The 27,320-nt window shown below is 40.2% G+C and overlaps 1 protein-coding gene across 6 annotated transcripts in view; it reads left to right on the top strand.

Moving 5' to 3' along the window:
• The window catches only part of LOC127430127 (teneurin-4-like), a 443,558-nt gene that overhangs the window by 346,102 nt on the left and 70,136 nt on the right, over positions 1–27,320 (top strand). For all 6 annotated transcript variants that reach the window (XM_051679634.1, XM_051679635.1, XM_051679636.1 and 3 more), the window contains 3 exons: positions 4,884–5,151; positions 5,785–5,928; positions 26,910–27,159. In XM_051679634.1, the coding sequence (XP_051535594.1) occupies positions 4,884–5,151; positions 5,785–5,928; positions 26,910–27,159 (662 nt within the window). The remainder of the gene's footprint in view (positions 1–4,883; positions 5,152–5,784; positions 5,929–26,909; positions 27,160–27,320) is intronic.

Genomic DNA, 27,320 nt, shown 5'->3' on the forward strand with positions numbered 1-27,320 from the left:
AAACCAGTGCAGAAAGAGCAAGCAAATATACAGTGCTTTTACAGGGCAAAATTAATTCTTAATGAATTCCCCCATCAGATCCGTGGTAAGTCTGACAGTTACAGACAAAAGTGTGCGACTCCCTCCATCAGATAAAAGTTTGTGCATCTTGGTGATTTCTTCCTGTTAAAGTACTCAATTCATCATTCTCTCCATGTTTAAATGCATCTACCTGCTGTGCCTCAATTGATTTCTAGACCATAGCTGGTTCGTAATGATGTTCTGATAGAGAGAGAGAGGGCAGATATTGAGAAATGTTCATCTGAGGGGAATGAAGGAGTCTCTGTCTCGGGTGGCAGCCCTGTGATTTTATCTCCAGTGTGTAATTGGGCAGAGATACACAGTCCAATTTACTATGCCAGACATTTTCTGAAAAACGATAATTACATTTTGACGAAATCAGTGTGAAAGCTTTTTGAGTCTGAATCCTGTAGGAGCTTTGCAGTCAGTGCCGGAAAAATAGTCTATGTTTTGGACTTGAATAACTGTTGTACAGGTTGTGTGTGTGTGTGTGTGTGTGTGTGTCAAGCTATATTTCCATTTTAGAAACTTGCTATTTAATGACCTGATGACATTCTTTGTTTTGCAGCAAATTTAGTTTAAGTTAATTAATTTGCATTAAAAAGTCTTAAACTTAAATTTGATTTCTTTAAACATGCAGATACCCTGTTATTGCTTTTTGAGTCTGTTTGTTGCATTCTTGAATGCATTTGCATATTTGATTGTTGTGTTCTGTTATACGTTCTTGTGATTTCTGTTAATTTGTGTGTGCGTGTATCAGTACCTCTACTTGTACCTGTGTGCTCTCTTCCTAATTATTTTGTCTTCTTTTTTGGTTAACAAGATTAATGACTTTGCCATACACACATTGTGCTGTCTGGACTATTAATATCTGCATGAATGTGTCCCATCCCAACTCTCGACGCCAGCTATTCTCACACACACACACACACACACACACATGTTGGAATTTGTGGTTTACGAGGACTCTCCATAGCCATAATATATTTTATACTGTACAAACTATATATTCTATCCCCTAACCTTAACCCTACCCCTAAACCTAACCCTCATCATTTAGTATGTTTTTTTAAGCCTTTCGGTTTATGGGACACTTGAGGTGTCCTCATAAACCACGTTTATAGAATAATTACATGTGTATAATCTAGAATAGTGCTAGTGAATAGTCCTCATAAACCATATATACCTGAACACACCCACACACACACACACACACACACACACACACACTTAGTGTATGCATCTGCACTTACCCATACACAGAGTTATCAACAGTTTACAAACAGAAATGTTTATGGAGGAGTTCTCTTTATCAGTGTATTGACGCTAGTAATGATCGGTTGTGTTTATTGGTCAACTCTGTGCTTGACTGTGATAGTGCAGCAATACGCTGAGAGTTAATGAGAGCCCTGCAGTGTGCAATGAGAAACCTCTCAAAGTCAATAAGTCTCAAAGCTCAAGTCCTGAGAGCAAACACAAAGGTGTTGTTAATGATGCCCATGTGATCTGGCCTTTTCCATTATTTCACACTGATTCATTTGTGAATCTTGTAAATCTCACAAAAACATTCAAAAACATGACCGGGTCATATTTCACCTTAAAATTGTATTTAGCATAAAATAAGAAAATAAGGCCTATTTTTAGAGCTACAGGAAGATTTAAAGAATTGTGAATTAGTCTCATGACAATAATTAGATAATGGTAGTAGTATTGAGAATGAGATTGAGAATTAAGGTAGAAAATGCTTTTAATTGTTATGAAAATATGTTCAAAATACAAACAATCTTAATTGTCCTCATTATATTTTATCTTTTCTTGTGATGGATATTTCTTTGTGAGATCCACCAAACCCTTTTTTTTTTCAGTCTGATCTCATGAAAATTATGCTACTGTGGACAAGATGGGATTTTTTAAGGTTAAAGGGTTAGTTCACCCAAAAATGAAAATTCTCTCATCATTTACTCACCCTCATATCCCAGGTGTGTAGGACTTTCTTTCTTTCTTCACCAGAACACATTTGAAGAAAAATAGCTCAAAATGCAAGTGGATGGTGATCCAACATTTTAAGCCCCAAAAAGAACAGACTGTCAGTATAAACGTCATCCACACAACTCCAGTGGTTAATTTAATATCTCCTAAAGAAATACGATTGCTTTTGGCGTGAAAAAGATCAATATTTAAATATTTTTTAACTCTAAATCATTGTTTCCGGTCAGCAGCAGTAGGAACGTGAGACATGCGAGAACTGATGCACGTGCGACACACATGGAAGAGCAGCGCTGTTTACAAGTGAGTGGGAGGAACGCTGTACAGAAGCTTCATAGTTTTTGGTTTATAAATAGATCTATATTTATTTGTTTCTTTACTCATAATGGTGTGTTTGTGTGCTTATCCTGGATGTCTCAACCTTGAGAAGAACATGAGATTGCGTCCATAACATGGCAACGCAAATACGTCACACAAGAGACCTCATGATTTCCACCCTCTCGTGAAGCTTGCCGAAAGCTAGGGATGTGCCTGAAGCCAAATACCTTTTCGGAAAGGCACGAATAATGACTTCAAAATGAATAACACAAAAAATATTCAGAAGACTGATCATCCAACGAGCACAGGTATTATGCAATATTTCAAATAAGCCTACCCAAAATTACAAAGCAATTATAAGTCTGTGAAGCTGATATTACTACAGTGTAAACATTATGAATGAAAATGTGCATGGTGTGATTTCAAGTTCATCTTGACTCATGTCTCAGAAATCTAATCTTGTCAAGAGTAACATTAACTAAGATACCATACTTCCATGACATCATACACATTTTCCACTTCTTATAATGTCTGTTAACACATTAACACCAATTGTTGCACACAGTTCACACGTAAGGATCCATAAACCAACCTCTCTGAGCTTGTCTGTCTGTCTCTTAAAGCTGACCACATTTATATTCACATCACCAATTAAGGTAACTGCATGGTTTAGCCTTTATTCCCAAACAGTTTAAATGCTCCATAGAAGTTTAAATACTTGTAAATCTATTCAGAACATTCTTGCACATGCACGAGTATTGCAGAGAAACTAAAACATTTTTCCCGCTTTTCTCTTCTAGAAATTTATAGAGGCTCGCTCTTGCTATTTATTCCACTGCATTTCGCTAATTCTACACATGTAATTTAACTAAATAATGATGTCCTCCACATTATGTTAAAATATGTGCACAAAAAATAAGACTCAAGTGTAGCCTATCATAAAACTCTCTGATATAAATGTAGTGGTTTCACCTGTTTATAGGCTTAATTACTTTTTTTCTAATTTCTTTTAATGTTTGTATTTGTATTTAATATTTGCTGAAAAATATGTGCTTGACATTTCAAAATTGCTTGACACCTTGTGCCTCCAGAATAACATTGTTATACTTGCACATTGCAGACATAAACCAAAATTATTTTTCTGCAGATACTGTATTAATGCCAAAAATACCAGGAGAAACCAAAGCTAAAAACACGTTTCACAGTTGATGTAGCCTACATATCCAGCTTTATCTGGTGAGAAAAAATTAAGACTATATCAATAATATAATTAAATAATAATAATAATAATAATAATAATTAAATAGGCCTATCCGAGGCATATTTTATATACAGAAACTATAAATGTACGAGTTACATTTTAAAATTAGTTTGAGACACTTCTGGTTTAAGCCACGCCCACATCCGGTTCTATCCGAATACAGAGACAGATACAGATAATTTTGCCATAGTAACAGATACAAGTACAGATACAGACAATGGCTTCGCCTAACACCCCTAATGGAAGCAATGGTTTATACTTAAAAAGTACTTAAATATTGATATTTTTTTCATTCCAAAAGTGATCATGTTGCTTTAGAAGACATTAATTTAACTGCTGGTGTCATATGGATGACGCTTATGCTGACTGCCTGTGATTTTTGGAGCTTCAAAAGATCAACATCCACTTGCATTTTAAAGACCTACTGAGCTGAGATATTTTTCTATTTTTCTTCAAATGTGTTCTGGCGAAAAAAGAAAGTCATACACACCTGGGATGTCATGAGGGTGAGTAAATGATGAGAGAATTTTCTTTTTTTTTTTTTTAGAACTATCTCTTTAATGCTCTATAGAGTTTTAAATCAACAAACCTACCTCCCGACCCTAAACCTTACACCTAAACCTAACACACAGTGTCATAAAAAGCAAATGGCAGATTAAAAAAGCAATTGATGAAGCAACCATGTAATTTTATGCTGTCAATTTTGTGCTCTTCAGCACCCAAGTACACCATTCCTTTGCATCGCAAGTGCAGTTCTTTGTCAGTTTGGATACCGTGCAATTTAACAAGCCTGTAAATGTGGTTGGTTATGTAATGCAAATGTTAAAATGTATAACCTTACAAGTCATGCGCTATAGTAAAAGTGTTTAAATGTCATAAGATATCATTGTGTGATGAGCAGGGCAAAAAGTAAGTGTTTATGAACTGATAATTTGCCATTTCACTCGTGACTTGTGTGAAAGTAAATAAAAGTCATTGTTGCTGTAGCACCTCTAGTGTTCATTTTAGTCTCTAGTGATGATTGTGAAAACATGAAGGTATAGTAACTAATTCTGTTTTTTTTTTTTTTTTATTATATGTTTTTTCTATGTTGTACTTTAAAAAGTCTGCTGTTATTAGAAATTAATTTATTCTTACTGGAGATGCTAAATAATACAAACACTTCTCAGTGGGATGCATCTACCTCAAAATTAGCCATTTTGTTGCCATTGCTCATCTTATGATCTCACTAATAACATCATCCTCACTTTCTCTCCAGACACTACAGGAGGAAGTACAAATACCCGGTACTGAGGTGCTTCTGGGTTACCTGAGCAGCAGAACGGCGGGGTATAAGTCCCTCCTGCGTATCACCCTTACCCACCCCACTATCCCCTTCAGCCTAATGAAGGTGCACCTCATGGTGGCTGTGGAGGGTAGGCTCTTCAGGAAGTGGTTCTCTGCAGCACCCAACCTCTCCTATGACTTTGTCTGGGACAAGACTGACGTCTACAGCCAGAAAGTCTATGGCATCTCTGAAGCTTTTGGTGAGTGGTGTTTAACCTGCTATTAATTTTTGTCATTCAGGTTATGTTCTCTTCTAAAGTGACTTCAAGTACACTAATTACAGAGACAGTCCCAATGAAATAACCTAGGATTAATTGTCTTCATCAAGGCTCCTTGTAGAAATTAAACCAACACCTTTCAGTTACCAGCCTTAATTTAAACAGGTGTGTGAATGGCGAGTGTCATTCCGTCCAAAAAATAAATAAAATCGTGTTTCAGATGAGAAGCAAATTTAGCATGTATCAAGCGCTGAATCCAAAATGGATATCAATAACTGCCTCGCCGACCTAAAACTTTGGCTTGGATGGCCAATGAAAAATGTTCAGTGGAGGAAGAAGAATTGTTATTTCCCTGCTGTCCGCAACCCTATCTGAGCAGACCTGCAACCCATTTTTGGTTCGCGACCCGCCAGTTGACAAACACTGATCTAGATGGCAACCCCTGTTCTGGAGTCCCACAGCAACCCTAGCCCTACCTCTAACCTAACTCCAACCTTGGTAGCAGCAAATGCAAATCTTACAAGAGTTTCGCAGAATGAGGTTTACCATCTACTAGACACAAATGGGCTGTCATGACTTTCAAGTTCAAATGTGTTTCCTCTCCTCTCCTGCTAGTGTCCGTTGGTTTTGAGTATGAGTCCTGCCCAGATCTGATCCTCTGGGAGAAGCGGACGGCCATCCTGCAGGGATATGAGATCACAGCGTCCCACCTGGGCGGCTGGAGCCTGGATAAGCATCATGCACTGAACATCCAAAGTGGTAAGCTGGTACACCAAGAAACATAAAATAAACACAAATGATCACAAAGGCACATATATTCAATAATGATAATGTAACAGGAGCCAGCTGGCACATGATAGCTGTCTCCTGGTCTCAAGAGGCGCACTAGCTACAGGGCCTGTAGCCTTAAGCCTCCTCATTAGCACCTCCGCCTCCCATGCCGGCTGATGTGGTACGAACCCCACTCGGATTGGGTCGAGCAGGACCGGTTACAGTGGTGCCATGACCCAGATGGGAGTGAAGTTTACGGGGGTGAGTGTAATGGGAGCCAGCTGGTACGTGATAGCTATGCGGTATATGTAAACCTCACTCTCCTGGCCTCAAGAGGCGCACTAGCAACTAACGCTAGAGGCTGTAGCCTTTAGCCTCCTTGTTAGTGCGCTCGCCTCCCATGCCGGTGTTCTGACAATCTGTGCTACCAGCAGTAAAAACAGTGATATGTAAAGTTAAGAACCTGTTGGTATGTACTACAACAGCATTAAAGGCAATAAAAACCTAGGTAGTACATATTGTTAGGCAGATAATATCTATCAGGATGTGCTACCAGCATAACTATCAGTGTGATATTGGTAGCACATCCTGATAGGTAGCATATATTTTCAGGACACCGGCTGACGCCGGTTCGAATCCTGCTTGCAGTGGGTCGAGCAGGACCAGTTACAATAACAGCTCAGTTTTTTCCATTGCGAAAATGCTCATTAATGTTCACAACTCACATGACAAGCGATTTCTTCAGAAGGCTGAAGATTAGCTATGTTGACATTTCGGACTTGGAGAGGATGTAATCTGTTTCACAGGGACTTATTGAGGTGAGGCAGGTACATTTTCATATTGCTGCTGAATTGGTCCTGAGAGCAGGGAGCCCGTGAAGAGCAATGTTCGGTTTCTGTCAAGATTTATTTTGCCAGTGCATGGACACAGTCATCTCAGTAAATGAGGCATACTTGCAGCATGAGTGTTAGATGTGCAGGTCGATATGTCACTAAAAGCCAACGCTGACGACATGGGACTTTCTGTCAGATTTGTTCAAATTCCTCTGCCTTTTTCTGTTTGTCTTTCTTCTCCTCTCTTTTCTTAAGTAGCCACCGATTTGCTGCAGCCCCATGTACAAATCACCATGTTTTAAGGTCCTTTGTTTAATTGCATATCTTTTGGCACACTCACCTAGTAATTTACGGCAAGCAATTTACGGCCCAAAACGTAAAAAATAAATTAAAAAAAGACGATGTTGCACATACTGTACGTCATTCAAACCATGTAAGTTCAACAATATAGAGCTATCGTTAATGACGAGCATGTACAAAGCATGGTTAATTTTTGTAATGGATGGATAAATCTGTTGTATTGTAAGTAGGGCTGTGCCAACACTATCAAATATCGATATATTACGATACTTTTCCTTACAATATTGTATCGATACTTTATATCCCTTTATATCCGCGAGAGAGACTGAAACTGATCCCATTTCTCTCGCGGACATGCTGGTCCTCTCACGCGTTAACGGCCGTACAAAAATATAGATTTTCCGACTAACCATGATTTTTATTTGATTATATAGATTCTTAAAATCCCAAAAGCGATCTTTTACTCTATGCGCAACACTTTACAAATGAGAGTATATAACTCGCAAACGTGACTTAAAATGTCTGTAAATAGCCGCTGCTTGGTAATATTTAATATTTCATTCACCAGTTCAGCACGAGTCCAGCATCCTTTCACTGTGTGTTGAGAGTCAAAGTTTGGCTTGCCTTGTCATGTGCATCCAAAGGTGAGATCCACATAATCCATTTGTCATTGATAATGTCTATTATAATTCCCTCTTTGGTCTTTACAGTTAGATGTTGATAAAAAACAATAAAAATGGATATTCGACTCCATTCGTTTAAGTCCCTGTCCTTAAAGAAACAGTACCGGGTTTTAGCATGTGTTCTACATATTGATGTAAATACTTGTAAATAGGACAAATTAAGCAACTAAGCAATACACACGCACATCAGTGGTGGACAAAGTACACTAATCCTGTAGTTGAGTAAAAGTACAGATACCCTGATGAAATATTTCTCCAGTAAAAGTGAAATTACTCCTTTTGAATTACCACTTGAGTAAAATTATAAAAGTATTTGCTTTCAAATGTACTTAAGTATCAAAATTAAAGTACTGGCCTATTAAAGGGATAGTTACCCCAAATATGAAAATTCTCTCATCATTTACTCACTCTCACGCTATCTCAGATGTGTATGATTTTCTTTCTTCTGCAGAACACAAACAAAGATTTTTAGAAGAATATTTCAGCTCTGTAGGTCCATACAATGCAAGTGAATGGTGGCCAGAACTATGAGGTTCCAAGAGCATATTAAGGCAGCATAAAAGAAATCCATATGACTTCAGTGGTTAAATCATTTTCTTCAGAAGAGATATGATAAGTGTGAGTGAGAAACAGATCAATATTTAAGTAAATTTTTACCATAAATCTCCACTTTCACTTTCTTTTTCTGTTGTTTTTGGTGATTCACATTCTTTGTGCATATCACCACCTTCTGGGCAGGGAGGAGAATTTAGTTTTCTGACTGTATGTGTGTTTCATACTTGAAACGTGATCTCTTCTCTCAGATGGTCTCTGAAGTAGTCCTGACCTGATATTGAATGATCTTTAATTGCTACTAAACTTTTGCAAACATACAAAGCATTTTCCACATTTAAATTGTAAAGTGACTGAACAATACAACAGTAGTGTGGTTATGTATGGTTAAATTAATGCAATGGTGCAGTATGGTTATTTGAGTTATATGATTATTCATATTATAAAACCATACTGCCATACATTAAAGCAAGGGTCACCAATAATAAAGACATTAACTAAAAGGTTCACCTGTGTTCTCAGGATGAGTATTCTTCATAAATGTCAGGTCAGTGCAGACTGTGTATTTTAAATTGTTTATGATTTATTTATTACGATATCTGTTGGCCAAACACTGTTCTTTTATCTTTGTAAATTGCCAATTAGTACATCTTGGTTATTTTATCAATCTTTTTGTGCTTCATAATTGTTTTACTGTTCAAATAATTGTAGGACAACATATCCCACTAGGTCAACGTGTGTTTAATATTCTAAATCGTTGTAATGATCAAAGATGCTAAACAGATGAGATTCTAGATTGCAATAAAGCTAGACAAATCTGGTTTCATCCTTTAGCCTTGCTATTCATTTATGATTTGATAATTCCTAAAACAGAGATCAATATATTTTCTTTGACATATAAAGAGAAATAGGCCTAATAAACTGTTCTCGGCTCTTTATATAGCTCTCTCTATATATCCAGTATTACCCTGCAACCTAATTTGCATTGGCCAGAGTGCATTTATAAGATTACTGCTAGCAAGCAAGTACATTCGAGGCAGTTTTATTAATCTAATATTAAAAATTACTTACCTTGATGTGTTTTTCCAAGTTCTTGAAAGCCGTTACGTCATCGTGCATTTTGCAAGGCAGGCACAGAAGACATTTAAAAATGGCTTTTGCCGCTCAAATGCATTGGGCAACAGTATTCACCTTATTCAGCCCTGCCCCTTTTCCACGCTCTGCTCTTCCGAATTTTGTCATCTAACTTCCTGTTTGTACTGAAGCTACTAAGAAGAGTCGATCAAAATGGATTACGTGTGCGAGCACAGGAAGTATTTTTCAGCAAGAGTTGATGGTGTGAGTCTACAGCAGCCCTTTACTACGTGAAAATGCTAGTGAGGTCGCGAGAGACAGACACAGAACGTGGAGCATGAGTGTCAGGATCTCGACACAGACCGAAACCGAACCAGACAGGAAGTCAGGATCCAGACACCATGCTCCGGACATGAAACAAGACAGACCAAAGAGCGCACGTCAGGGAATTCAACCGAAACCGTGCACTCACACAAAGACAGACAGTGAAACACATGACAGACATGGGACGATGATGCCACGGTCCTGTCAGACAAAAACCCAAACTGACAGAGTGACAGGACCATGACAGTTCACTAGCTAATTACACTTTGATATCAACACCATAGATATCTGTATAAAACCGCTAGAACGGAAGTTCCGGGACAACGTTTTAATATATAGTATTGTGAAATATGTGCCATGATATATATTGTATCGTGAGGTGGCTGGCAATACTCAGCCCTAATTGTAAGGGAACACAAAACGTATCATGAAGGAACACAAGACTTTTTGTGAGAGAATGTAAAACTATTCCAAGGGAACACTAAAGTATATCAGAAAAATAATCCCTCCCTGCCCTTTAATAAATAAATAATTTACAAAATGTTGAAAATTTGTGCTCTGTGTGAATAAGCCTTTCAAGCATGCAAACTCCAGTGTGAACACCTACCTTATTGGCCAATCAGTGCAAACTGACTGAAAACGCTGTTATTTAAAATCTTTAAAAAACATACAGTTCAATAGGTGCTCGGGGAAACTACAGTACGGAATAAAAATGAGTGAAAATTGAGTTTCACACACTCACTGCCACTTTCAAATGTTGTTAGTGTAGAGCTGGTCTATGCCGGAGAGGTGTAGATTCATTAAAGCATGCAGTGGAGATTCAGATGTGTTAGTGATAATAAAAGGAAGTTGTCTTCCTGCTGTGGCTGTGTACCTTCCCTTAGCTGATTTCTCTAAATGAGCATCTAACAGTGGTAGAGAAAAATACTCCCATAAAAGTGATTTCAGTTCTGCTTGTCCCTGCTGGTTATTTAGAGAATTCCTGTTTTGTATACTAGCATGAGAAGTGTTCCATACAAAAACAAAAAACCTTAATGTCATCACATTTGAGCAGGATTGAATCCGCTTCAAACCTATTCTCTTCAAATACGCAAAACCCTGTTAATTCACTATAGTGTTTGGTTAAATTACAAAGAAGAATGTAAAAAAATATATTTTAATTAACTTTTTAAGGCCATTCTAATTGTGCTGTGCTGCAGACAAACAACTTAATTGTAACATAGTATAGACTGGGTCTGCTTCAAACCCAAGTGAGTCTACACAAGAAGCTACCTTGTAAGGGGCTATTCAGACCAAATGCGTACTTGCACTAGATGCAGTGCAACAAATGTAAAAACACAGGTGTCTCGCGAAAAGTTCAAGTTCTTTTTAACTTGACACGACGTTTAAAATATCTGCCGCTCCTGCACGAGATGCTGAAATAGACAGCGAAACTTGGCGCAACGGTCAAAGAAGTACGTCTAGTGCATGTTAACACAGAAGAACTATTGGAAAACAGCACAGATGGGAATGAAAACATGTTTGGTGTGAAGGACGGCAAAGGCAGCATTCAAACTAAAACTGAACCTCACAAGTGACTGATTTGAAAACTTCTGAAACGCACCAGAAACTCAACTAAGGCCACGTTCATTTGAAAACGCATTGATTTCGCTACATTTATGCCTTTCATCCACACTAGAAAGGCATTTTCTTTATTACTGAATACTTTGGAAATCAATGACGTTAGGAAACTGACAACTGATTTTTCAAACGAAAACAGATTAGTGTTATTGTTGCCACACATTCACTGTTGAGTTTGACGTTAGCATGTTGCTAAGATAACAAATCAAACGAAAACAGATTAGTGTAATTGTTTCCACACTTTCACTGTTTAGTTTGATGTTAGCATATTGCTAAGCTAACAAATCAAACGAAAACAGATTAGTGTAATTGTTGCCACACTTTCTCTGTTAAGTTTGACATTAGCATGTTGCTAAGCTAACAAATCGATACTCTAAGAAACACTCAAAATTACATAGCACTCACAAATATTGGGTGAGAGGTTAGATATAACAATTTTTTATTTAGATGTAACTACCCAGATAGCAAACTGATATAGAATCAACGTAGAATTAGTGTCTCTCGTGGCATCGAACTGACGTTGATTCCACATCTTTTTGCTCATCGAAGTCATGTTGAATCTGTTGATTTCAGTTGGGTGAAACAACGTCATAGAATCAACAGTTTCAATGTAATCAGTCCAATGAGATCTAATTGGTTTGCTTACCTGACATTGATTTCAGTTGGGTGAAACAACTTTATACAATCAACATATATTCTACTTTTGTTTTTAAAATCCCAAATACTTAAAAATGAATAAATCAGCCAATATATGTACTCTTTATTAAACACACAGCACATTCAGTTACTCATTGTTTTATTTATCCAAAATACTGTATACATTTACATAATTCTTTGGAGTTAACTTTTTATACAGTATATAATCTTCAGCCAATTATAAAAATAATGTCTTCACACTGTTGCATTCCCAAATTGATGTATAATAATAAATTACAGGCTAATTTAAAAATAGTGTCAGTTTTACAGATTTTAAGAGTTAGCTCATCCATACAATTAAAATGCTATCATTATACACATACCCCAGGGGTGGCGGTAGACTTTTAGCCTACACCTCAACTGAACTTCAGCTGATATAAAAATATGTGCACTTCCGGCACACGCATTAATAGTAATATAGCATGGGAATTGACTGAAAAGGAGTGACTGCTAGCCACTTTGAATAATTGCTTTCCTGTTCTTGATAGGTAATGATGATCAAACTGATGTCTCACTGAAGCAATCAATATGTCAGGCTTCAGCAAATTTAAACAAGTGATGGGAGTTAAAGAAATTGGTCCTGTAAAGCTTTGAGATATTAGCGAACCACTTATTTTGAATCATTGCTTCTAAGCATGTATCACATTGGCCAAGTCATGTGAGTTCACTAGCATGTGACACCATTTTGTGGTATTTCAAGTGCTTTAACATGCCAAATCATTTACTAAAGCAATTGCTTCGACAGATTCAAGGATCTGAAACATTCTGTGCAATCAGTCAGTTCTTCAAACAGCATCTCACCTAACTCAAAAGAATACTAATCTCACTCAGGGGAACTAAAAAATAATCCCATGTCATAACATAAAACGGAACTTAAAACATAACTATCACCCCCAATAACTTTTAAATGTTAATTAATAACACCCCAAACAGTCCCCATAACCTGCACAGATGTACCTCATTAATTATGCAAAGACAACAGCCAATAGCAAGCATTAACAAAAACAGAGGTTAAAATATATTCCTGGTAAGGACTATAATTCAATGTAGACGTGCCATTTTGCCCTCTGCACCCAAAAAAAAATAAAAAATGCAGACGTCTGATCAATCCATCTAACCACTGATCTACAAAACCTCCGGAACCTGAATAAAAAAGACAGAAATGAATGAAAGTGGATGAGAGCACACTGGCTAGCTGTCGCTGCCATTCTGTGTTGTTTGTAGATGCATGTTGAACCATCAGGAGATCTTCTACTATACACAAGTCCAGATTCTCATCTATATGCGCCTGGTAATGACAGCAATGAAAATTGATGGGCAGGAAGAACATCTTAATCTTCAGGGTTTATATGAGCAATGCATTCTTAATCAGGTGCAGAGGATCTTATGCGATCAAACAAATATTTGGTATTCACAGTATGAATTGCTTCCCTCCGGGAGAAGATATAGAGTTCCATTTTGCAAATTAAATAGATATAAGAATTCCTTTGTACCTGTATCTGTGCAAATGTTTAATAGCAGTTTAGCTTGATGATATGTTATTGTTTTTATTATATTATTTGTACTATTAGTGTGTCTGTGTGGTAATGTTTGATGCTTTTGTGATGCATTTTTTGCTTATTTTGTCTATGCAGCAACATGAAATCCACAACAAATTTCCCTTCGGGGACAATAAAGTATACTTTAACTTGCTTAACATGACTTATATGATAGTCGTAGAATGACCATATACTGTTTGCACAATGTTATCAAGCTAAACTGTTTGCACAGTGTTATCAAGCTTATCAAGTAAAATAACAGGTTATTCCTCTTTCAAGAGGGAAATTTGACTTAATTCACAGTAATACAAGACTGATATCGAAGATCAGTGTTAAAGCCAGCAGAATTAGACAAGGTAGCATAATGAACAAATATTGCTTTGTATCCTACTATTGGGGATGAGGAAATAACTTTAACCCTTAATTCTTCAAGTCACACAATGTAAAATGCAATATGCCGTTTTAAAAAAGGTGTAGAACACAGGGCATTTTGTGCTTGTGTAACGTTGTTGAATGCAGACACAAACAATAAAATGACTGTCAAACGATTTAATAGACACATAAAAAAGAGGGTCCCATACAGAAGAACACGCAGTTGAACCAATACAGTGTTCCAGAAGCATCCGAAACTGAAGAAAGCTGCCTCATCAAAGGTATACGTGAACTGTGCAATTACAATTGTATAGCCAGTCTCTCTCTGTGCCGGTGGCGCGGAAACAGATTTAAATCTCTTTAATTAGATTATTTCAGCATTCAAACTGTGTATGTTGATAAATAACTTGTCAGTCAATGCGATTTGACAATGTTAGAAGCTGGTATGGTATATAATATAATATAAATTGGCCATATTGACTGAGGAATTTTGTTGTGATGACGTCACAACCAGCCCAGTTTGCTGCCCCCACTTCAAAACTTGTTCCGGCACCGGTGACACAGCCTCATGTTTTGTGAACCTTAGACATTTTTATTCTTTGGAACACAAAAGTAGATATAAGGCAGAACATTATGGACTGGATTCTCAGTCACCATTTTCTTTCATTGCATCTTTCTTTTCTATAAAAGTGAGTGGTTAACTGAAATTCAATACTGCAATATCTTCTTTTGTGTTTCACAAAAGAATAACATACAGGCTTGGAACATACAGAGCCCCTTAAGAGGACAGAGAAGGAGAAAAACTTTTTTTCCACTGAATTATTTTGTATTCTCTTGCAGTAGTATTGCATTTCTTGCAAAATATACTGTGGTTTTAGTACAGTAACCATAGTTGAACAATGGTATTTGTAGTAAAACAATAACCACAAAACTTACCATGGTTTTGGTAGTAACCATATTTTAACTATGATACTTCTAGTAAAACCAATGTATAATAACAGAGGACAATGACAAGTGTGATAATAAAATTGGAATTTTGTGTTTCATCTGATTTTACTACCATAATTGTTACTGCTGAAAAAAATAAAAATAAAAAATAAAAATAAATAAAAATAAAAATTAACCGTTATGAAAATTAAACCTTGTTTTACTAGAGAAACCATTGTTTAACCATGGTATTTGAAAACCATTACAACAAGTTTTACCATGGTTAATAAAGTCATGTTTGCTACACTTTTACTAAGGTAAAACCATGGTTAATTTATTGCGAGGGAGAAATAATAAAGGGTTAGTTCACCTAAAATTGAAAATTCTCTCATCATTTGCTCACCCTTCTGCAGAACACATCTGAAGAAAAATAGTAAAATATTTTAGCTCAGTAGGTCCTTAAAATGCAAGTGGATGGTGATCAGACTTTGAAGCTCCAAAAATCACAGACAGTCAGAATAAACGTCATCGAAATGACTCCAGCAGTTAAATTAATATTTTCTAAAGTAATACTATCACTTTTGGTGCAAAAAAGATCAATATTTAAACTATTTTTAACAATAAAGCATCGCTTCCTATCAGGAGCAGTATAGGCATGTGACGGAATGGCATTGGCATGTTCACGTGAGAACTGACGCACGTTCGACACACCCGGAAGAGCAGCGCTGTTTACAAGTGAGGAGGAACGCTGTACAGAAACTTTGTTGGTTTTGGTTTAGATCTGTATTTGTATCATATGGATGACGTTTATCCTGACTGTATGTAATTTTTGGAGCTTCAAAGGTCTGATCACCTTCCACTTGCATTTTAAGGACCTACTGAGCTGAGATATTTTACTATTTTTCTTCAAATGTATTCTGCTGATGAAAGAAAGTCATACACACCTGGGATGTAATGAGGGTGAGTAAATGATGAGAGAATTTTGAGGGGCTTAAGTGAGGAGCAGTGAGTAAGTTGGCTAAATTTCTGTGAAACTTAATGAAAATATTGTCCCTGCAAATACTGAGGTCATGCGAATTTGTATTAAAACTCTGGCATCAATTCACAATCTTAATTTAAAGTAACATGACATCATTGTGAGAAATCCACTGACCTCACAGCAAATGGTCCTACCTTTTGCATGTTGTTTTCATGAAAGATACATGCTGCAATATTGTCAATAAAAGCAGTATGTTGAAGAAACAAAAATGTGAAAATGTAATATTTGGGCCATAGCATGTTAGAAAATAGCAATAAATTTATTTGTTTTCACAAATTAATTTGAGGTATTTTTATTTGCTTGCCTTTTTAAAGGTTAATGATCAGCAGGCTTACAAAATATTTTATAAGTACTTTTTCCTCGAGTAATTCATGTGCATCAGTAAGTGTACAGGCAACATTTATTTCCATTGACATCTGTATTTTGGTCTGTACAAATGTACGCTTCATCCATGCATTTGCAAACCCCTCTCTGGTAAGATACAAAAGCTTACAAAGGTGGAAAATTGTAATCAGTGATGAAATTGCCTTTACTGTTCAGTGATGTGCTGTGATGTGGCTCTGTTGAGGAGTTCCTCCCTAAAGGTAAAAGAAAAGACATCAATCACAGTAAAACGTCCTGGTTACTTTTGTAACCTCCGTTCCCTGATGGAGGGAACGAGACGTTGTGTCGATGTAGTGACACTAGGGGTCACTCTTGGGAGCCCCAAACACCTCTGCTTTTTTTAAAAAAGGCCAATGAGAATTGGCGAGTGGAATTTGCATGCCACTCCCCTGGACATACGGGTATAAAAAGAGCTGGTATGCAACCACTCATTCAGGTTTTGTGCTGAGGAGCCGAGACCAGGTCCCGGCTATTTCAGCGGATAGTACAGCATTGTGGCAAGAGGGACACAACGTCTCGTTCCCTCTATCAGGGAATGGAGGTTATGAAAGTAACCAGGACGTTCCCTATCTGTCACTCACTCGACGTTGTGTCGATGTAGTGGCACTAGGGGTCCCTATACAAAATGCCATAACTAGCCTAACTGTGTTACGTGAACTGGCGGTGTGTGACGGGCAGACTGCTGTGTACCTCGTATCAGGAACAAGTCGACTGCCCAACTACAGGGAAAGGCTAGCCCAGCTGAGGCCTCTTCTACCTCTCTTTTCTCCCCAAAAAGAGTGGAATTTGTTAACTGACTGGGAGCCATAAGTGTCTGCGTCGGGGGTGTCCCTCCCGAGGGGAAGACACCGCGGAGACCACACCCCGCCCAAAAAGGGGGGGTGGGGTATTTTGAGTGGAATACTTCACATGGTCTTACCGAGTCTTGTCGGATGTCATGTGGAGAGGTCCCATGGTAGGTCCTACCCGAAGGGGGAGGAGTTTCTACAGAGATTGGCGACCGGGGGCAGAGGGGCCTCTGCCCAAGGAAGACGCAGTTTGCTGCCAGGGAAATGATTTTGCGGAAGATATCACATGGGGTCGCCTTCGGGGAACCAGCACATGTGGAGCACCTACCTCAGTACATTAGCGCCCGTACTGGGCCCGTCAGCGAGTTTCTCCACAAACTCAACTGCCAGAGGGCTAAGGAGGAAAGTCATCCAGGGATCACTGTCTGTGAACATGACTGGGATTCAAGAGCGCACGTCTTCACCTCAAGGGAGGGGAAAGGCACTATGCGTAAGCGGTACACCCAGCCAGTTGTCCCAGAAATTACCTGCTTGTGCCTGCCAATACACGGGACAAGACCGGCTCAACCCGGAGATTGTAGAACCTCGCAAAGGTGTTGGGTGTTGCCCAGCCCGCTGCTCTGCAGATGTCTGCCAAAGAGGTGCCACTGGCCAGGGCCCAGGAGGCCACCACACTCCTGGTGGAGTGGGCTCGTAACCCCGCAGGGGGTGGCATGTCCTGAGCCTGATATGCCATCGTGATGGCGTCGATGACCCAGTGGGCGATCCTCTGTTTGGAGACAGCGCTTCCTTTCCGCTGTCCACCAAAGCAAACAAAAGAGCTGCTCGGAGCTTCTAAGGCTCTGCGTGTGATCCAAATAGATGCGTAAAGCTCGCACCGGACACAGCAACGCCAAGGCTGGGTCTGCCTCCTCCTGGGGCAGCGCTTGCAGGTTCACCACCTGATCCCTAAAAGGAGTCGTGGGAACCTTGGGCACATAGCCCGGTCGGGGTCTCAGGATCACGTGAGAGTAACCCGGACTGAACTCCAGGCACGATTCACTGACAGAGAATGCCTGCAGGTCCCCTACCCTTTTGATGGAAGTGAGCGCAGTCAGGAGGGCAGTCTTCAAAGAGAGTGCCTTAAGCTCAGCTGACTCCAAGGGCTCAAAGGGAGCTCCCTGTAGACCCCGAAGAACTACGGAGAGGTCCCATGAGGGGACGAGGCGTGGTCTGGAGGGATTCAACCTCTTAGCACCTCTCAGGAACCTGATGATCAAGTCATGCTTCCCCAAATACTTACCATCTACTGCATCGTGATGAGCCAAAATAGCAGCTACATACACCTCCAGCCTCTCCTGCAGGAAGGAAAGCACTGATCCGACTGCGCATCTCTGGGGGTCTTGGCGTCGGGAAGAACACCACTTAGCGAACAGACGCCACTTCAAGGCATACAGGCACCTCGTAGAGGGAGCCCTAGCCTGAGTGATCGTGTCTACCACCACGGGTGGTAGGCCACTTAGGTCTTCCGCATCCCGTCCAGGGGCCAGACGTGGAGATTCCATAGGTCTGGTCGTGGGTGCCAGATGGTGCCCCGTCCCTGAGAAAGAAGGTGCTTCCTCAGGGGAATTCGCCGGGGGGGCTGTTGCGAGGAGCGTGAGATCCGAGAATGATCTGCTCCTCATCCTCCCTGACCTTGTCAGTCACCGAGCACCGTTCCTGCATCAATCCCAGGTCAGAACTACCCATGTGCAGTTCTTTTAGTGCCTTGGCTTGGTGTACTTTCAGGAGAGCCATGGCATGCAAGGTGGAGGTGGCTTGTCCAGCGGCACCGTAGGCTCTAGCCGTCAGGGACGACGTAAACTTACAGGCCCTGGACGGGAGACTTATCCACCTGGGGGATCACCGAATACCCCCTGGCCGCTCCACCATCGAGGGTAGCAAGTGTGGGGGAGCTGAAAGACCGGGACCGGGCAGTAAAAGGTGCCTCCCACGATCTTGTCAGCTCCTCATGCACTTCCGGGAAGAAAGGAACGGGGCGGGGCGTGACCGTGAGCGGCGCACCGAGCCCAGGAACCAATCATCGAGCTGCGAGGGTTCAGGGGAGAGCGGAGAGTTCCACTCTAGCCCGACGCTCACGGCCGACCCGGGAAAGCATGTCCGTCATTTCTGCGTCAGCCTGGGACTGGGCGACCATTCCCGAAGGAGGAAGCCCAGTCGAAGCCTCTGTGTCCGACTGGACGAGCCCGCTCTTCGATTCTGCGCTCGATAACTCGTCTTCTTCCCAGGCTCCGAACGAGATGTCGAACTCGCCCTGAGACGAGCCGCCAATCCCGTCCGAGCGCCCGACCGGGGCAAGCGAGCATGCTGGGGAATGGGAGGTCCATGGGGGGATACCCGGCGGAGGTTGTCCCTTTGAGGTCCCCAAATCACCCCCAGTGCTAACCGGCACGGCCTCATACCTGTAGGTAGAAGGACCGAGGCGGGGAGCCGCTGGGGTGGCTTGCTTTCTTACGAATGCAAGCCGTGACCGCAACGTTGCCATGGTCGTGTTCTCGCAATGAGGACAAGACCCATCCACGAACGATGTCTCCGCGTTGGCAGCGCCCAGACACATAAGACAGCGATCGTGGCCTTCAGAAGCGGAGAGATAACAACATCAACCAGGAATAACACGCAAACGGAAAGGCATCTTTAAAAAAACGTTCCGTGTGTGCCGCTCTTTTAGAAAGAAAATATACTCTTTTTAGAATATACTCTTTTAGTTGTTTCGGCCGAAGCGCCCAGGGTGTTCTCTGCACTCCACGGGTGCAGAGGGGAGAAGCCGCTGAAATGCACCGTAGAATCCAGCAGATGAGGTGAATGAACTTCGCGGATGAATTCAGCTTCAGTGAATAGAACCGCTCAGCTCCAAAGAGAAAATCTGAATGAGTGGTTGCATACCAGCTCTTTTTATACCCGTATGTCCAGGGGAGTGGCATGCAAATTCCACTCGCCAATTCTCATTGGCCTTTTTTCAAAAAAGCAGAGGTGTTTGGGGCTCCCAAGAGTGACCCCTAGTATCACTACATCGACACAACGTCGAGTGAGTGACAGATAGGGAACTGCATTTCAACAGAGGGTCATTCCATAATAAAATCAAGTCTTATGAATGTAAATTCTAGAATTATAAAGAAATAACAGGTTAAACTATTTTAACTCCACCCTACAGTATATCAAATATTATCTAGAGATATTTGGCACTACAATACAATACTCAAAAAGAATACCACCGTCTTCTGCATTTGAGCCTCTTTGGGGTGGATTTACTGCAAAGGCTATCCCTCAAAAAAAAAAAAAAAAATGCAGCTGAAAAGTTGTAACAATACAAAGAAATATTATCTAAAAACCATTACCTTCTGAAGCATGAAGCAAATGAAACAGGGGTAAGGCACTGCATGTACAAGTGACATTATTAAGCAGTATTATTAACAGTCCTACTACTAATCTACTAATCGTCATCATAAACTCATCATGTTTAATCCTTAAGGTAAAACACCAAAGACATCAACTGTTTCCCAGTACAATTTAAAGGTACGGCAGATGACAATGTATTTAAATGTATGTTATATTGTTGCTGTGAGACATACAATCGTAATATAATAAAGATAACTTTAGACTTCTACCTTTACTCATTTGGACCTCTGTGGTGAACATTAGTGCAGAAAATGCCACAGGGATTGTCCCTGAAATTAAAGCACAGTCTTTGAGAAAGTTATAACAGTTTTAACATTTATTCACATGGGTAGGGTTGCACCAGCTTTCCGTAAGGTCTCACTTAAGTTGGGACATAATGTACTAGTTAGTTTGTAACTATGTCAGGGTTTCATTTGTTTGCACCACCTGTTCTTAAGGCAAGACTTATCTTGTAGGTCGTAAGCTCTCCATAAAGTAATGCGTAGTCGCATAATATGACGTTTACCTGTATTGATCCAATAAGCAGCCTTCAAATTTGACACAGAAGTGTTAAAAAGCCATGCATTTTAGTTTGATCTTGTTACGGTTGATGTTCAAACCTTGTTTTCTCACATAACTGTCAGCTGTAATAAATTATTTTCCCACTGAAATACAAAACGTAATAAAAGTAGATTTGATAAATAGTATATATAGTATATGTAAATAACATTATTCAGGAACTGTGTCTAAAAATAATCATCATATGTCTTACGGATTATATATATTGATGTCATTAAAGAGTCTGCTTTTTTATTCCAACCGTTAGTCCTGGTCAGAGGCTTCCGTAAATATTAAGTTTACAGGTGCATCTCAATAAATTAGAATGTTGTGGAAAAGTTCATTTATTTCAGTAATTCAACTCAAATTGTGAAACTCGTGTATTAAATAAATTCAATGCACACAGACTGAAGTAGTTTAAGTCTTTGGTTCTTTTAATTGTGATGATTTTGGCTCACATTTAACAAAAACCCACCAATTCACTATCTCAAAAAATTAGAATATGGTGACATGCCAATCAGCTAATCAACTCAAAACACCTGCAAAGGTTTCCTGAGCCTTCAAAATGGTCTCTCAGTTTGGTTCACTAGGCTACACAATCATGAGGAAGACTGCTGATCTGACAGCTGTCCAGAAGACAATCATTGACACCCTTCACAAGGAGGGTAAGCCACAAACATTCATTGCCAAAGAAGCTGGCTGTTCACAGAGTGCTGTATCCAAGCATGTTAACAGAAAGTTGAGTGGAAGGAAAAAGTGTGGAAGAAAAAGATGCACAACCAACCGAGAGAACCGCAGCCTTACGATTGTCAAGCAAAATCGATTCAAGAATTTGGGTGAACTTCACAAGGAATGGACTGAGGCTGGGGTCAAGGCATCAAGAGCCACCACACACAGACATGTCAAGGAATTTGGCTACAGTTGTCGTATTCCTCTTGTTAAGCCACTCCTGAACCACAGACAACATCAGAGGCGTCTTACCTGGGCTAAGGAGAAGAAGAACTGGACTGTTGCCCAGTGTTCCAAAGTCCTCTTTTCAGATAAGAGCAAGTTTTGTATTTAATTTGGAAACCAAGGTCCTAGAGTCTGGAGGAAGGGTGGAGAAGCTCATAGCCCAAGTTGCTTGAAGTCCAGTGTTAAGTTTCCACAGTCTGTGATGATTTGGGGTGCAACGTCATCTGCTGGTGTTGGTCCATTGTGTTTTTTGTAAACCAAAGTCACTGCAAGAAATTCTGGAGCACTTCATGCTTCCTTCTGCTGACCAGCTTTTTAAAGATGCTGATTTCATTTTCCAGCAGGGTTTGGTACCTGCCCACACTGCCAAAAGCACCAAAAGTTGGTTAAATGACCATGGTGTTGGTGTGCTTGACTGGCCAGCAAACTCACCAGACCTGAACCCCATAGAGAATCTATGGGGTATTGTCAAGAGGAAAATGAGAAACAAGAGACCAAAAAATGCAGATGAGCTGAAGGCCACTGTCAAAGAAACCTGGGCTTCCATACCACCTCAGCAGTGCCACAAACTGATCACCTCCATGCCACGCCGAATTGAGGCAGTAATTAAAGCAAAAGGAGCCCCTACCAAGTATTGAGTACATATACAGTAAATGAACATACTTTCCAGAAGGCCAACAATTCACTAAAAATGTTTTTTTATTGGTCTTATGATGTATTCTAATTTTTTGAGATAGTGAATTGGTGGGTTTTTGTAAAATGTGAGCCAAAATCATCACAATTAAAAGAGCCAAAGACTTAAACTACTTCAGTCTGTGTGCACTGAATTTATTTAATACACGAGTTTCACAATTTGAGTTGAATTATTGAAATAAATGAACTTTTCCACGACATTCTAATTTATTGAGATGCACCTGTATATGTAGGGTTATGTCCTAACTAAGTTTAATGGTGCAATGCTCAAATATTTAGTAGTTCGTAAATTGTGACTTAGTGCCCATTTATGCCACAACTAGGCTAAGTTGAAACTTACATGTGTGACAAGACAGGAATGAGGATCTAAATGCAGCCTTTTTAATAAAATAAAGGTGAACCAGGTAACTCAGAACATAATGAAATAAAACACAGGGAACAAAGCACAGCATAATATAAATGAAGACTGACAAAGAAACCAGGGGAAAACAAGGGCTTAAATACACAAGGGAAAACAATGGAACGAGGAAAACCTGGGGAAACAATCAGGGGAAACCAATCTTGAAAAGAAACTACAAAGGACTACAAAACTAACAGGAAAAACAGGGAACTAAACCAGAATTTCAACATAAGTCAATACAAAAAACAGGGAATATGTGACAGAGCCCCCCTTTTAAGGAGCGGATTCCAGACGCTCTAAAAAACAAAACAAAAACAAATTGTCCATGGAGTGTGGAAGAAAACAAGTAGTTCAAGGGGGCACAAGGGGCACGGGGAGCAGAGGAACAAGGCAAAGTCATGGAGGCTTGAAACCAAGCGGACCCGGAAGGATAGAGAGCCATGGCGACGCTTGGAGGACCAAATAGACCAGAGCAGATCTGGCGGATGGCCAGGAGACCAGGGAGACCAGAGCAGATCAGGCAGATGGCCAAGAGACCAGACCAGATCAGGTGGATGGCCAGGAGACCAAGGAGATGACCTCAAGGTGGGGATTGGGTCAGGAGTCCTGGGAGGCGGCCGCAGGGCCGAGACAGGGTCAGGAATCCTGGGAGGCGGCCGCAGGGCCGAGAGTCTCTGGCCGCAGGAGGAATAGTCTCTGGGGGAGCGGGTGGAGCCGCAGGAGGAATAGTCTCTGGGGGACCGGGTGGAGCCGTAGGAGGAATAGTCTCTGGGGGCGGAGCCATGGAAGACTCGAGGGGCCAAGCCGTGGAAGGCGGAGCCGTGGGAGGCTCAAGACAAAGAGTCCGGGATGAATGGGAAATTATCTCCATGTTCGTGAACATGGTATGAGACTCGGGAATGACCTCCGTAGTCATGGGCATGGACAGAGACAGAGACAGTGGACGCAGGTTTTGGCCCGGGGTTCCCACCATAATCCACTGTATAAGGGGAACCGCTAAGTTCCAGAGCCTTCTCCACATAATTGCCGAGCGTCCAGTGAGGATCAGCTGGAGGCATGAGTTCCCTCAGTGCACTATTCAGACCGGCCCGCAAGAAAACCACCAGAGAGCGGTCTGGATAGTGCACTACATTTGCCAGCTCTAAAAACTCATGGGCGTGATCCTCAACTGGACTTTCCCCTTGCTGAAGGAGCAGAATCCTGATGGCCACTAGATCCATTTCTTGGTCAGTCTTTCTGTGACGAGACAGGAGAGGAATGAGGATCTAAATGCAGCCTTTTTAATAAAATAAAGGTAAACCAGGTAATTTAGAACATAATGAAACAAAACACAGGGAACAAAGTACAGCATAATACAGATGAAGACTGACAAAGAAACCAGGGGAAAACAAGGGCTTAAATACACAAGGGAAAACAAGGGAACGAGGAACACCTGGGAAAACAATCAGGGGAAAACCAATCATGAAAATAAACTACAAAGGACTACAAAACTAACAGGAAACAGGAACAGGGAACTAAACCAGAATTTCAACATAAAAGTTAATACAAAAAACAGGGAATATGTGACAATGTGTGGCTGGAGCAACCAGCCCCTTTTGTATTATTGACTCAGTATGGCATGCGCTGCACCACTGCAAGCTTGTGCGCATGTCATAAAACATTTGCGAGCGGAAGACAGATAAATTAATGAACTAAAGCTAAAGTTTAGAAAATATGAGTGAAATTGGTCATGTTTAAGTTAACAATCTACAACAACTGAAATGAGTCCAACATGGTGAATTATCTTAATTTACCTCAGTTACCGGTTGCCTCACGGAAGACTGCCAGTGTGTAAATAGGGCATTTCATTACAAAATTACCAAGCAGGAATGCTTTTAAAACACTGAATGATAAACCAATTCAAATCGCAATTGATATTCAGTGATAGAATGACAAACCATTGTGTAAAATGATGAATAAAAAATACATTTATGCTTACCTTTTTCTAGCAATGCATCCACTAACGGCTGGCCTGACGTAGATTAAAAAATGCGCATGCGCAAACCCCTCTAACTAAGTTTCAACTAGTGGTCGACCGATATATTGCCGAGGCCATTAAATCGGCCGATATTCTGACTTTTTTAATTATCGCATCGGCTGATAAATTTTCCCGTTTGGCTGATTTGATTCTTGAGGGCGCCGAGAATTGCCTGCTTGCATGTGAAGCGACTGAGACATTTAAACGATCAGTCATGGTTTGTGCCATCATGTTACTACAATAATAGGCAATTCATTCTCATTTAAACGGTCCACATATCAGAGCCACAGCAGACATGTTTGAGCTCATAATGTTAAATTGCTCGCCTGTTTCATTCTCCCTCTTTCTCTTCAACAGTTCCCTGTACTTTTATCTGTCTTGTCTAATGATACAAAGGCAAATATCAATAAAACTAATATCATATACCGTCTGCAAATATGCACATATCTCGTTTAAACATATGTAATAAACCAACCTCACACAACTTGAGCAGATCCAGCGTCCTGTGGAATGCTCATTCATTTACCTCTAAAGCACGTATTCTAACAGTCACTCCTTTAAAGTTCCCTGTCACCTTTAACTTTCTTTTCTAATGATAAAAGGCAAATATCAATAAAACTTCTATTATATACCATTTATAAATATGCAGATATCTCGTTTAAACAGATGTAATTAAAGAACCTCATGTAAATCCAGCGTTTTCTTTCTGTCGAGCGCTCATCTAATATCTTCCTCTGAAGCGCGTATCCCATCAGCCAGAATCAAAAACATCAGGATCAAAAGTTCCTCTGATTCACAAATCATGATGGTCAATCCGTGTTACTCCAAGCAGGCAATCCACACCGTTTAAACTGTCAGGAGATTGACAAGCGCGTGAGTGCAACTTTAAGGCTGCATCCAAAACCAGGAAAATGCTGCCTCCGGAGGCTGAATACGGAGGTGGGATGAAAATAAGGTGCTTTTCAAAATGTTTGGAGACCAGTTTCCTTAAGAGTTCCATTCTTTCAAAACAGCTGTCATTAACTGATTAGGCAGCAAGGTAGTAAATCAGCTGCCTTCATTTTCGGATGCAGCCCAAGGTAAAAGCACTTCACGTGCTGTAAGTGAATGTCTTATTCACTATGCGCTGTATGCACAATTGGTTTGATTCTGTATTTTTTTAGTAAATTGCTAATGTGGACATGCCGTCCATGGTTGATGGACTACTGTTTGTACTGTTATTTCCTTCTTCCTAATATAATATCAATTTCTTCGTGTGCAAATAAATTACTAAAATTTGATGACTAAACAGAAATCTGAAGAAACTGCTATCTACCATTTAAAATAAATATAATGAGTACAGTGCTAGAGTTTATATATTTATATAAGAGTTTATATATATTTTTTTAGCAGTATTATGTTTGTTATTTACTATATTAAATTGTGTGTTATATCGGCATTGTACAATTGTTATGATTTCGACCAAATTGGTTGCCGGGACATGTTGGTGAATCAACCTCATTTCAATGTTATACGTTCTATTTTTGACCTAACAACGTTCTGATGTACCGAGTGAATGTTGATTCAACATTGAAAATTGATCGACGACTGATCCTGACCTTTACAACAAAAAATAGACGTTGAATCGACGTCTACTTGCTATCTGGGTCTTTTCTATCAGAAGTTTTTATGACTGATTTATCAGTAGATCTGTAGATTTGGTACTGACATTTTCTTGACTGTCTAGAACACTAGATTTCGGAACAGAGCTAGTAACTTGAATCTAATGGACAAACTCATGATATTTCTCATGGTGTCTTACAGGTATCCTGCACAAGGGCAATGGTGAAAACATATTCATCTCACAGCAGCCCCCGGTCATCGGAAGCATCATGGGTAATGGGCGGAGGCGCAGTATCTCCTGTCCGAGCTGTAACGGACTAGCTGATGGAAATAAACTGCTGGCACCGGTAGCTTTAGCCTGTGGTTCTGATGGCAGTCTGTACGTGGGCGATTTCAACTACGTCCGTCGGATCTTTACCACAGGAAATGTCACAAGTGTCTTAGAGCTCAGGTTTGACATTCTACTTGTGCTTAGACACATACACAAATATACACATACCCACCATATCAAACATTTGCACAACTATGGTATGTCAGATAAGCTGCTCATGGTCCGTAAGGTAGCTATACCCATAGCACAGGAGTGATATTTCTGGCCTTTCACATTTAAAG

This window comes from Myxocyprinus asiaticus, chromosome 39 (genome assembly GCF_019703515.2).
Source record: "Myxocyprinus asiaticus isolate MX2 ecotype Aquarium Trade chromosome 39, UBuf_Myxa_2, whole genome shotgun sequence".
NCBI classification, from domain to species: Eukaryota; Metazoa; Chordata; class Actinopteri; order Cypriniformes; family Catostomidae; genus Myxocyprinus; species Myxocyprinus asiaticus.